We start from the raw sequence: 13888 nt of genomic DNA on the forward strand, positions 1-13888 counted from the left end.
TCATCCAAATTCAGTGTTTAAAAGTAACAGCTGTCACATTATAAATTATCCCACAATGCTTGAGTTTCAGGTAACTACAAACTGTGTAACGTTCAAACTCATATTGTGGGACATCATTTGGTCATCTACTACCCTGTGTTCTGTTGTATAATAGTTACAGCACAACTATAACCACATCAAACCAGCTGGCATTTGCAACTGTTATTAGTAGCTGTATCTGTTCAAAAGGGGTTTGCTTTCACAGTAGAAACTACAGGACCACAGAAAATGAGGATAGATGACAGATCCCCATTCCCTTAAGCAAGTGGATCACTTTCTGAGGTTCCAGAAGGAGGTGAGCAGCTTCTCTTTCATGGCAAGGGAAATTAATGCATCCCCCTCTTCTCAGATTGCCTCAAAGCTTGAGGCAGCCTTTGGCTGTTCATACTCTCGATCATCTAATATGAAAGGCTTGTTTAAATCCATATACTTTGAAGAGCAGAGAAAAAAAGCAGTGGTTAATAATCTTAATGTTGTGATTATAGAATGAAAAGGATATGCTGATATATACTTGAACAGACTGCTTATTGCTTCTACAATATAAGAGGGGTTATCTTTTACAGGTAAACGATCTGCTAAGGTTAGTGAAATTATTCTTACGACAAGCCAGCTTTAATCTGTGCAAGCATTTCCTCAACAAATGTCAAATTATATATGACCTGACATAGTTTGAGAGGAGCTTCCAGTTTCCCCAGTGCCTCCTAAGTCACGTTACCTCATTAAATAACACAAAGGCCCTGTAGCACAAAAGCTTTTTTTAGGTTTGACGACAGCTTTAAAAATCACAAATAAACGACGGCACAAATCTTATTTTACAAGGAAAAAAACAAGACACTAAACTTGAGATAGCAATTTAGCTTGAGCATGTTCAAACTTCTGGCCTGTCCATGAGGGTCAAACTTTTTAAATAGGCTCTCCTGTCAAAAATTATCTGGTTAGACTTACTTAATGTTATCTAAAAAAAAAAAAAAAACATTACATAACGACCTTAAACACAACTTTTTTTTTTTTTTTCTTTTTTTTTTAATTACTTAGATTGTATTCAACATAGTTTCTGGATTAATCTTTTATCTAGATATCGGTAGAAGCATTAGATTTCAATTCCTTTTAGCATTTACTGAGTTTTCCAGATTGCTCAAGGTTGTCAGCTCAGCCTCATAGTGATGATGGGGTTGGTAACGGTAAATAATGCCTGTAGCTCTTTTGTTCTGCCCCATTGGCTGGCTATGACAAATAAGGACTAGCAGGCAGTGGCTGCGGAAGGATTTATACTTTGCCCTTTACTTAAAAAAAAAATAGGCAAAGCATATTTTGGAAGGCTGTCCTTTCAAATAAAGGCACAATCCAAAAAATATTTAGATATATTATTTGTATCGTTGTAGTGGCAATAGAAGCTGCTGTTATAGCAGCAGCCTTAGTAGTAAAATCTTTCTTAGTAGTGTTGTTATTGGTGTTGATGTACACAAATGTTCTGTTCCCTTGCTGAAAGTCTGAAACTGCACTTTCTCCTTGGGGCTGTCTTGTGTGACAAGTGCAGTAGTCCTTCATGTCCTACAAACAGGTGTGTCATTGATTTAATGTCTCAGTTGAAACAAGTGCACCAGCCTGCAAGCCTTTACAGTGGGGGTGTTCAGGTAGTGTGCAGGTTTTTCACAAGTAGGATTTATTCTCTAGTCCCAAGACAAGTGTGCTGCTTTCAAAGGCACACACATCAACAAAGTTGTTAGGCATGTCATTATTTATCTTTCAAATTGTAGGTGCCTAATTGTCTTAATTCATTAGCTTATTAGGATAATGAAAAAATAAAAATTGTTCTATTTTCTTTGTTAGAGTAAGTAGCTTCCAATGGCATCCTCTTACCTTTTTTATTACGTTTTTAATGTTGAAAAGTCCAGGAGAGTTATATCGTTTTTTTCTCTATATCTATCTTTATCTGTCTGTGACTTTGTTTGGATAGTTCAAACTGCCAGACATTGACTTCCTGGTTCCATTTAAATCATGTGATGTTCTTTTAACTCTGCTTGCTCTACCTTCATTATATACAGTTTAACAACAGAAGGTAAGGGAACATTAAAATGAGCTAAATGTCTCTCCTTTAGAGGTAAAGACACTGTGTAAATACTGACAAAAGCAAGATACTAACCTTAAAGGATTACAATAAATTGTTTTTTATTACAGCAGGTTTAAACTATATGCTATTTGACTAACTAAAGTTGAATACTTGTTTTACTGTTATATCTTTTGCAGAAAACAGTAGTCATATCATGAAACACACACAATCATGTAACGATAATGGTGATGACATTGTGTAGCCTTGTACTGGCTCTTCTGAATGAGGTTCACAGGTGCATTATCTGTGTTAAGAGTAGTAATGATTGTTAGTACGTTTTGTTCAATAAGGGCCGTATTTATTTATTTTTTTCTTGACAGCTTAAGTAAGTTTTTTGGGGGGGCATGTAACTGGTTTGCAAGTCATAACTAGTTTCACATTTCTATAAACCATTCTACGAGTGGAAACATGAATATTGTAAGCAGCTTACCAATGATTTGAATATATTTGCTCTGAAGATTCTGGCAATAGTCCAAGACACAGTGTAATACCCACAAAGCTGGCAATCCTAAACCCAATTTAAGAACGCTGATAATGCAGACTGGTGGCACTAAAGCAAACAAAGTCAATTAGCTCAAATATTTTTTTAATTCATTTTTTTCAGTCTTGAAATTGTAAAGGGTGGATAAAGCTTTACATACAAATATAGAAACGGAGGGAAGTGTTCAAATATTTAAGATCTAGAAGTTTAAATATAAGATGAAAACAGTGACAGAAATGTCATGGTAATACATACCATACTTTTCAGGAAAACATTGAAGTGGGATTAAATACAGCTATTGTTGAAATACATGTGAGCGCTGTACAAACCTTAGGCCATGCCTTTCCTTCTTCACAAAAGTGGCATTTATTTCAGGAACAAAAAATTGAGATTTTGTTTTCCATTAATTCTTCATGGCAGCTGTACTTTTCTTTTAGCTTGTGAACATTAGTTTCGCACAAGGTAAGCCCAGTGTTTTATGACTGTGGTGAATTATTAAGGGATATTTTGAGGTTGAATGAACTAAAAGTAACTCATTTGAAGCTGGACTTTCACTGTTTCTCTCAGTTCAGACCGTGCTTTCACATATTAGGGCATTGATTAGGATGCAGTGCAATAACCAATTGGTATTTAAACTAACCAGTTGGATGTCTGGAGAGACATACTATTAAAACAAATCAGGTGTAGGTGGTCAAGAATATACCTCATCCATCAGTATACAAATATGTTTAAAAATCCTGTTTAGCCCTGTTCATTTGACCCACACCTACCTAGCATATTGATATGGTTGACCTCAGTTAGGACAAATTGGTTGTGAATACTTAATTAGCTTGTTAATATATTGGAAAGCATTGCAAACAGATATAATTGACTATAGTAATAATTGATTATTAGTTTTACATAAAACAGGTATTTGAGTATTAGACAACCTCATTTACATTCCTAACATTTGTGAGTATTTTAGTATTAACGTAAGTAAAGTTCATGAATGCTTTAATTTAAAAGAATATTAAAGTAATTTAACTGCATTATGTGCTCACAAATACAAGGCAATTGTACATTGTAAAAAGGTATTACATATTCTCCTACAAATATAGAGCTTTAGAATATGTGTGTGCTTAGGAGTTCTTTAGAATATCCTGTATATTGAAGGACACGTTTTAGGTGACATGTGACTATTTGAAACATGAGCTCAGGAAATTAAAAGCTAAAGATTTAAAAAATACATATTTATATAAAAAAAAAAAAAAATAGAACTAGAGTATATATTTATAGCCCACATTAACAGACTATGCCCCAAAGTAATGCAAAAATAATTGTTGACATTTCTCATAAAACAAAAAACTGCACATGAAGGTCAGTTTTGCAATTGATGTCATTTCCAAATGGTTTCAAAACCATCATGGTCTAATCACAAATCTTTACCTCACACTTTGTTTAACACGGTTGTTGAGTTTATACCATAGAGAACGGTTATGAACACCCTTCTTAAATGAAGGCCTGCGCTGTAAGTGATACTAGGTAGCTTAGCTGATTGTTTTGATTCAATACTTCTAAAAAGAAAGAGAATCTACAAATCGTTATTAATGATTCTGGATACATTCTGAAATGCAATTTTAGAACAAGCAACAAAAGAAACCTACATTATTCATTTCTTTGAATAAATGATTTCAGTATTTTTTTTTTTGTTTTTAATCTCACCTTTTTGTCTGAATTTTATTAAAATAAAGTCAGTCCATAACTTTTATCAGAAGCATTGTTAAATTGGATTAGTTATGGACCACTGAATACAACTCTACAAAAATGTTTAAATGAGTAATGGACAAATTGTTTTATTAATGGACCAATGAGTCTATCAACAGATTACCTGTAAAAATCTAACTTGTTTGGGTAGATGAAAGCAACCTACAGTATATCATTAAAATTGTTATTATACTGTTATATAGTGTACCACCATGTCACAATGTATTAAACCACCAAACTCAATTTATTATCACCCACAAAAGCCTTTTTCAGACCACATGCTCTTAACATATGAAGCAACAACTATACCATCTAGGTTTGCTTGTACTTGTATTTCCAATTTAAAAGCTTTTGCTCCTTTTAAAGGTTAATGGGGTATTGCATGTTAAAAGCAAAATGTAACAAAGTATTGCATGCTGAAGAAAATGCTATAAAGCAAAGTAAATGCATTACATATGCAAGTATTAAACACACAATAGTACTGAATTTAGAACTGCTAAAAGAAAATGAATGAAATGACAAATGTTTGGCTGGAAGTCTTTTTCAATGTTTGCAAAAGACATTAAAAAAGATTTTATTTTTAAAAAAGTTTGTCATTGAATTTATTACATTTGTTTTAGTATTTCTAAATAATATATACAAGTTAAATTGAAAATACAGTGCAAATGCAACACAGCTAACATGCATAAAAATGAATAATGTTTTTTTTTGTTTGTTTTAAAGAAATGTATTTTCTCTTTGTATTTGTATTCAATGGACAGTCATCGCCATGCAAAAATGTTATGTACTATAATATTTTCTGTGGAATGCTATATAAATTTAAACCAATATTTGGTAATGTAACGGGAAGGATGATCTTCACATTTCTATCTGTAATTGTAAAATCTTAACATCTGCACGTCTCTGATGCCGATGAAGGAAAAAAGAAGTATGCCATTCGCTTGACCTCGGCTATTGATTTATTCATGTATTGTGCAAAATCCGTTGTGGAAACAGGGCTTGTAGTTTTCCAGTAATGTAGTGAAAATGCATTAGATGGTTTTATTGTAACCAATAATACTGTCATTTGAGGCTTTATTGCATTGACTCGATGGGATTTGAAGATTAGGAAGTTTGTTTAATACGGCTTGGTTAGCTCCCTGATACACGTCTTTAATGGAAGACTGTGCTGAATTGTCCTTTTGTCCTCATCACACACTTCTATGTTAATGGCACTTACTACAATAACTAAATCGAACAGTAGACTGGTAATTTGGGGGAATAGTTGTAGTTTTTGTTAAACTGCAGTACAGTTCAGCTGAAATCTTTGTATCAGAGAATAAAACACATCTCATTTGAGATGTATTGCTTGGAACTTCAAATTTGGCACTAGGTAGTGGTGATACAACAGTTCAATCACAGAAGCACATTATAAAATGCAGTGTAAAGATGGGGTGTAAAAAAAAAACATGTATTTTACCTCAGAACAGTTCTGATTATGAACGAAATAGTGTATGAAAGCTCCAAAAAAATAAAATGACATGGTGAAAGGACAAATATGCTATAAAATGTAAGTTCTATTTGGCAAAAATATTTCTTACCACAGTTACTATACTCTTTTATAGACATATACTGTAGGCTACCTGATCTGACAACAAATTACAACTGTACTTTTTCAGAGTTAGAGGCGCATTTTAAATCTTACTAACTAACCAACTAAATAAACAAAATTAGCAGATAATATTGTATTTTTCTGATATGGGTATATTTAAAAAAAACAAAAAGCATGGCGTTAACACCATATTGAAGGTTACAAACATAACTACATACAGTATATCCCTCCTTAACAATTTTCTCCTGTTGCTACTGACAGTCTGTGCGATAGCATCAATGATCGCTGGTTTGTTATCCCAAACTTAGAATTTAAGATAACGTATGCCCATTAATATTACACCTGTCCAATAATACAACAAAGAATCAGATAGATCAATGAGATTGGCACGTAAAACGAACATTTTTGCCATTTACCAAGATATAGCCTATTTCTCATTCTGGAATTTCTTATATTATGTTCTTACATAGCCATGTGCCCTTTAAAAAGCTAGATCGCTATTAACTGACATTTATGGAATAGTATATGACTATGTACTGTATGGCTTAATCAAAATCAAATTTAAAAAAATTCAACATGACCTAGATACTGATACTGATACCCTCAAGAACTGTCCACCCCAAGTTTATTCACTGTTGCATGGGCAATTCTCTTCATATATCTAATAACAGGAGAATGAAATATGTAGGTACGCTGTCACTGGGGAGATAGGTAGGTAAAAAGATGGTTTTCACTCAACGTAAAAGCACAGGCCCACTATTTCTGGGAAAATATTCAAAAAATAAGGTTTTAACTGGTTTTATTTTGAAACTCAAACTTTTGTAGTATTTTTAAACAAAATCAGGTATAATATTGCTTTGCTCTGTTACATGAAAAATACAGCAACCAGTGTTACATTGATATTCAAGAACTCACCTGCCAATTACAAAACAAATGATTTCAGACAATAACCCTCCTCCGAAAAGCCACAAGATCTATTAAATTATTATGGGCTTTCATTTGTTTTAAACTTTTGAAGATAATTATGCCCCATCATTTTAGGATTAAACTTTCAGGCACCAGGAACTTGCATCAATAAATTATTAAAATGAAAAAGAATTAAGAGAGATAATTTAAGTATTAGTTACCATTGTTAAATTTGAAGGAAGAGCCAGGAGACTTGTATAGTAAAAGCAAAGCTTCCTAACTGAACGTTACTAAATCAACCAGCACATAAAACAAAGGGTCACTAATGACAGCAACTTTCTATATACGGAATATCTATTCTCACAGTGCTAGGTGATATTGAGAGCTCAGTAGCCAGATTAGCTCGCAGTGCCCATTTCATCTAAAGTGAGATCTGTGAGACTGAGCAACTCCAGGCTTTCTATTAATACATCTTAGCTAAGCAGAATTAATGTGTCATACCTATTCTGTAGCCGACAGGCAACCTGCGCCCAACAAACAACAGACAGAAATATCAACATGCCCTAGACCAAACCAAATACTAAGTGCGACCCCAGAATCTACTGTTAGAAAATAAGGTTGGTGGCCATTCTATATGGAACAATGCATGTATGGTTCCTGCAAGGTTTAAACTGTTGTAAACTGTTGATCTTGGTAATAATCATCAATATATTTAAAAACATGCTTAAGATGTGTAATAATGGACCCTTCGAAAAAAGTCCAATAAAAAGCAATGTTGCAATTTGTTTATTCAATCAATTTCATTGTTATCACTGCTATTAACTGCTAGCATGTGCAAGTACACAATTTTCTTCAAAATCTTATTATCACGATATATTTAGGTTGGTTTGCAAACTGCCTGTTTTTAAATGCTTTAAGCAGTATGTTATGCCTACATGGCTATAATCATACTATACATATTGAATAACCATATAATGTAGTCAAGTTGTATTGTTTGTAAATATCTGTAAATGTCTTTATATATACCCAATAGTCAAGCAATGTGATAGTTCAATAGTTACATATAATTACAATAGCCATAGATAAACCACTAAAATGTTGATTAGTTACACAATGTATGCATGCAACGTATTGCTGCTGCTCAAACAGTGGACTGGCCAAAAATCCAAGATCATGGAAATAATAGGTTTTCAAAGCATGGTGTGTATTCAATTGTAGTGTTCTGAAAATTGATTAAAAAACAACATAAACTAATTAGTTAAATATGTAATTACCAAGTACAGTTATTACAATGATATATATTATTTATTTATTTATTTTTAACATCCTGCAACGGTTCGATAATAAAATGCTATGGCGTTACAAGTAAGAATCCCATTTTAATCCCAAGCATTTAATTTTCCCATACTTAGCAATAAAGGAAGTTAATTTGTTTTGCCCCTTTTAATTAAACTGTTGTTTATAAAATCCAAACAGTCGTTATCGCCCTATGACCATGGTCACTTCAATCAGGCAATTTAATCACATTGCAAAATTGTCAGAAGAACTTCTAAGAGAAAATAAGAAGGGTTGTTATGTTATCAAAATTAAATCTTACTCTCCCTGTTTAATCTCAATCAGTCAATCACAATATTTTTTCACCTTTTTTTTTCCTTGGCAAAGGTTATCTTTATCACAAAAGGATTCCACTAAGCATTAGGGGAATTTTCAATGAAAATTACAAGTCCACGTACCATCTCTTTTAAACTGTGGCATGGAACTGTGGCATGGAATTATTAACTATACTGTCCCCTTCTTCACAAAAGAAACATCTGATAACCTTACATGTTTTCAATTACCTTCACTGTAAAAAGCTGTTTTCTAATTGTGGAGTTCTTTATACTGTACTAACAAAGCAAGTCCATGATCCACTGTAATACTAATGTTTACTAATTAAATATAAATCATATGCAACAGTTTTAAACGTTGGTATTTAGTCATTGTGTTTTATTGTGTGTATTAAGTACATCCTCAAAAAACAACATATGCTAAGATTCAATTATTAATCTAATAATAAATCTAATTATATTCTATGTTTCCTACTGACAATAGTCCATATGTTTCAGGGCATTTTTTTTTTTTTTTTTACCTAAACATCTAACTGACAGACATGTCGCTTCACTGACACTTTTTAGACTGAGTTTTTATTTTTTGATCTCCATTTTGTTAAGCTTATCTTTAATATTAGCAATGGAATTGTGCAACCACAGGCTAATTAAATAAAAGGTTTCTATGAGGTGAAATCACATGGTTCTATGCAGAACACCCTATTTGTGAAGTGGTTGAGCAGTGTATCCAGTACAAAAAGATTAGTATATTTAGAAAACACATTTCACTTTATTTGTAAGGCTGCTGTTGGTGTTTGTGTAAACCCATAATTTTAAAATCTCGCCAAGAGAAGAACGTAGCATTTCATTTTCAAGGAAAACCGCAGATTCTCACACTCCCGACTAGCTAGTTACCTGTAGATGAATAATGAAAAGGGAATGTTTAATATATATATATATATATATATATATATATATATAATATATATATATATATATATATATATATATATAATGAACAACAATTAATTTGTAGAAGGTGTTCAGGGATGTCAGAATCACTACCAAATCAACGTTTCGGCTTGACGCGCGAGTGGTACCAAGTTGCAATGTTGCTGGCAAATCCAAGGGACAAGGTGTTGCAACTATCAGGGGATTAAAAGTGGGAAGCCATGTCTGCTTGGGATTGGTGACTAGTGCACCGGGGGCATGGCCTTGGTGTGGGGATAAGTAAAGGGCTGCTGCTGCTGCTGAGACAGAGAGACAATCTGGAATGGTAGAAAGACCACAGAAGCCACAGCCAAGAAGCACAGAGGTCTACACTGAGTGGCCTCAGCATACGGCCGAAAAAGTGTTTTTTTGTAGGGTTTTTTTTTTCTTTCTTTTTTTTTTTTTTTTTTGGATTATTTATCACAGTCGGAGTAGCACTACACTGCTCAGCTGTATTTGTACCACTGGCTGGTGAAGCAGCACACTTTACCTGTCCAGTGTAGAGTCCCGTCTTAATAAACTGTGAATTTGAGAAACTGAAATACCTGGCGTGAGTCACCTTCATATACACGCAACGCTACAGTATTTTTATCTACACTGTAAAACCAAATGTAAGCCTGTAAGAATTTCATGAAGCAGGTTTTAATGGCTTGAAATATACTTTAGACGTACAAAGAAACCGCACAAGAATAAAAATAACCAAAAAGAATACATACTACTGTAACACTAAAATGTGTTTAAAAGATCAGTTGGTTTGCATCACTATCAGTAGACAAACATTTTAAACAGCAGTTTGGATAAAATAATGCACATTGTCAAAATACATGTTTAAAATTACAGTCTGTTACACTGCTGTAGTACATATAGGTCCTACATTTAAGTTTTGCTGTGACTATACAATATGCTTCTTGTTGGATTTTGCGAGCCTGTAAATGCATTGCTTTACACATAACCCTGTCTCTTGCATCAAAAGCATTATTGGAGATTAAGTTGTATCACAAGGTTGTTTCCTAATATGGTGTCATATATTCGTGCTGAGAGGCTTTTGAACTGTTACTGTCAAATTGTTCTTTATTTGAGTCGTCCCCCCACACCCTCTTGCGTCCCCCTGAAGAGACACACTGGAAAAGCGGACACGTGAAAGGGGTTTACCAAAAGCACAAAGAAAGTGTTAGGCAGGATCGATGAGGAAACATAAAGTGGAGGCAAACAAACCAAGAGAGTTAACGGGACGAGAGATAATATATAACATTTGCTGTAAATGGATTTAGGAATTTAGCTTATGTACAAGATACATTGTGTAAATAGGAACTTTAAATTTTTGTCATGTGCTCAAAATGAAGCCATACCTGTGTAATATTTCGAAGTTTGTCAGGACATGTCAATAATTTATCTGAACTTTGACTTGTGTGGTGGCTTTTTACCATATTAGTCTACTTAGTTGTCTGTATTCCTAAAACGTAAATGCAAAATAACCATATCATTTGATCTTGCACGTATAACATCTTGCCATCTTGATCCTTGCCATAGTGGCAGCTAACACTTGCAGTCTCCCTTTGGGCTGCAGTCGCTGCCAGTATCTGTAGAAGACACCCGTTTGGTAGCAACCTAACTAAATCTTATGCCCTGTCATTACCAACCATGTTATTGTGAACATTTTAATTTATTTATTTATTTATTATTATTTATTATTATTATTATTATTATTATTATTATTATTTATCATTCGTATTAGTACTTTACTGTAATAAATCAATATACTCTTAAAAGTCTTTTTGTACTAAATATTCAACGTTTGTTTAGACCTCACCCTAACTTATTTACTTTTGTGCTCTCTCATTTTTGGAGCGTGTGCACATGCTTTAACCAGCACGCACCTTGTGGAACAATGCAATTCCATGGGATGGTTGCTATTAGCAACGTGAGGAAGGCAGCAGCTCAATAAGCCAATACCGGTAATGAGAGAAATCCGTACCGTAAAATCAAACCCTGATCCATAATCTAACTGCTTCTTGACTATACACAGAATGCTGACTATATACTCAATTCGGTGCATTTAAGACTTGCAAAACATTTTAAACTATAGCCTACTTGTTTACAGGTTAGACTAGACGGTAGTGTGAATTTGCAAATAGGGATGGCATTGAAATTTAAGCAACACAGATGTATGCTTAAATATGACAGGACAGCAATCCTATAGATGGCTTTATACAATGAAATGTTTAATACAAAACATAAAACGAAACATAACCTCAAACATGTGTACACTGGACACACACACACACACACCTGCTGCAAGTTTTACTACAACAGCTCTCATAATGGCAATGCAAAGCGACTATTAAATGTATTGGACCGCAAATGACAATACAGACAAACAAAAGTTATCTATAATGTACAGATAAAAACGATTAAATAAAAAAACAAAAAAAATCAGATAGTTTTGTTTTCTTGCTACTAAAATGTAATCTGTATTTTGTATGTTTAATTGTAAAATGGTCCGGTCTGCTTACAACACAACACATTGTCTTCCCAAAGTTACGTCGAAGCGTTCTATATTCCACATTCCACATTTCCTTGTAACTTTAATAAAGAGTTATGAAGTTCGCCTTAAGAATTATCTGCCACCTTAATGTGCGGAAAGGTCATTTCTAGGAAGACAACAGTTTTACACCTCATCAGCTTATTGTTTGCATCCTTACCACGACATACAGTATCTGCTCATATACACAGCACACTGCTATCAAAACATAACTATGGCCCAGACCTATAGAAAAGATCTCCATCTGGCAATGGATGCTAAAAGGGTAACAAACACACACACACACACACACACACACACACACACACACACACCTATATATATATACAGATTTTCAGTCATACCATTCGCGGAAATAGTTGGTGCTTACTTCTCTTCAGTGTTATCACTTGCTGTGCGCTGTTGTCGGTCAAGTGCAGTAGCAGTAGGAAACGTTTAGAAGATATGCTGTAACACATGCTATTTTAATATGAGAAATACGAAGGGTATCAACGGGGTCAATAGTTATATGCAAACTGTGGAGAACAAGCCCGCGATGGCGCCCAGAAGGACTGAAGTATAACACACAACAATAGATATTTAAGTAAACAAGAAAACCCAGGAAGGACATTATATATATTATATATATATATATATATATATATATATATATATATATATATATATATATATATATATATATATATAAAAAAAAATCTTACCAAATCTTAAAACGTGTGGCATCCCATGAGAATATCCCACACATAATATCAGCAGATAGAGCCTAATGAGGCACCTGAAGATCAGATTAGTTAGAATTGGGGAGGTGATCTTCATGTTGTTTGTATAATGCACAATGTTTATTCCCTACTGTTTAGATTCCCCAGAACAGTTATACTGACGTTAAGTAGGGTGATGGCCCTCAGTGAGGATCACGGCATGGCCACTTATAGAAGAGAACATACGCTTCCCAAATCCATTAGCAATCACTGCATGTTCTTCATTCACTGCGCCAAGAAGAAAGCTTCCGATGCAAGGAATGGTGGGACATCCATGTTAGGGTGTGCAAATCCCAGAGAAATCCATTCACAAGTAGCCTGCAAGAAACAGAGAGGAGCGGTAGATAGACAGGCAGGAGAATCTTAGGAATAGTGAAAAAAAACAGTGCAAATTGCATTAGTAACCTATAGGCAGTGGTTGAATATGCTACCTTTCTGCTGCACTGCTACACAGCTTCTGACGTGCAGCCAAGATTAGTGGGAGAAAAAAAAAGACAGCTTATTTCAGTGCTGCTGGTCAGAAACGCTTCCAGATTTCTATCTGCCGTGAAATTATGTTATATCTTTCCTCCTTGCGAGTGGACCAGGAATTCTATTTACGTATGCATGTTCTTTGTTTCTATCAACAGACGTTCGCCACCGGTGGGGATACAGTGTGTCGCTCTGAAAAATCAATTCATTAATTCTAATAGGTGGCTATCTAGGTCGAAATCATTTAGCCTTGGAGTTGTGAAGGCGACGTGTGACAAAACTGGAACGGGGATCTGGATGTTAATGACTAAATGTCAAAAATCGCTTTATACTTTGTCCATCATACTACAAAAAAAAAAAAAAATTCTCTCATTTTCTTCATTTTTCTTTCTTTCTTTTGTATGTGTTTCCTCATAACGGTATGTGTACATTGTATTTTAAAGTAATGTTGCAGGTCATGGATTTAGAAGAAGAAATGCTTTATTGCAATCACATGGATACGAAATGTGTGAAGCAGTTTGTTGTAATTCGAATAAATACTGTATTTGGACAATGAGAAAATAAATACCAGGAGAAAGTTGTTGTTTGCGTAGAGTATCCATATCTGTGTGCATAATTTTGCAAATACATTTAAAGTTCAGTTATATTTACTACAACTTTGCTTTGTTGCT

At 34.0% G+C, this 13888-nt stretch overlaps 1 protein-coding gene across 1 annotated transcript in view; it reads right to left on the reverse strand.

The window, feature by feature from the left end:
• The window catches only part of LOC121316280 (glutamate receptor ionotropic, kainate 2-like), a 182444-nt gene extending 169388 nt beyond the window's left edge, over window positions 1-13056 (reverse strand). Inside the window, exon 1 of the mRNA XM_041251260.1 lies at window positions 12690-13056. Within this exon, the coding sequence (XP_041107194.1) occupies window positions 12690-12804 (115 nt within the window). The 5' untranslated portion in view covers window positions 12805-13056. The remainder of the gene's footprint in view (window positions 1-12689) is intronic.
• Window positions 13057-13888: the final 832 nt, after the last annotated feature.

This window comes from Polyodon spathula, chromosome 5, assembly GCF_017654505.1.
Source record: "Polyodon spathula isolate WHYD16114869_AA chromosome 5, ASM1765450v1, whole genome shotgun sequence".
NCBI lineage: Eukaryota > Metazoa > Chordata > Actinopteri > Acipenseriformes > Polyodontidae > Polyodon > Polyodon spathula.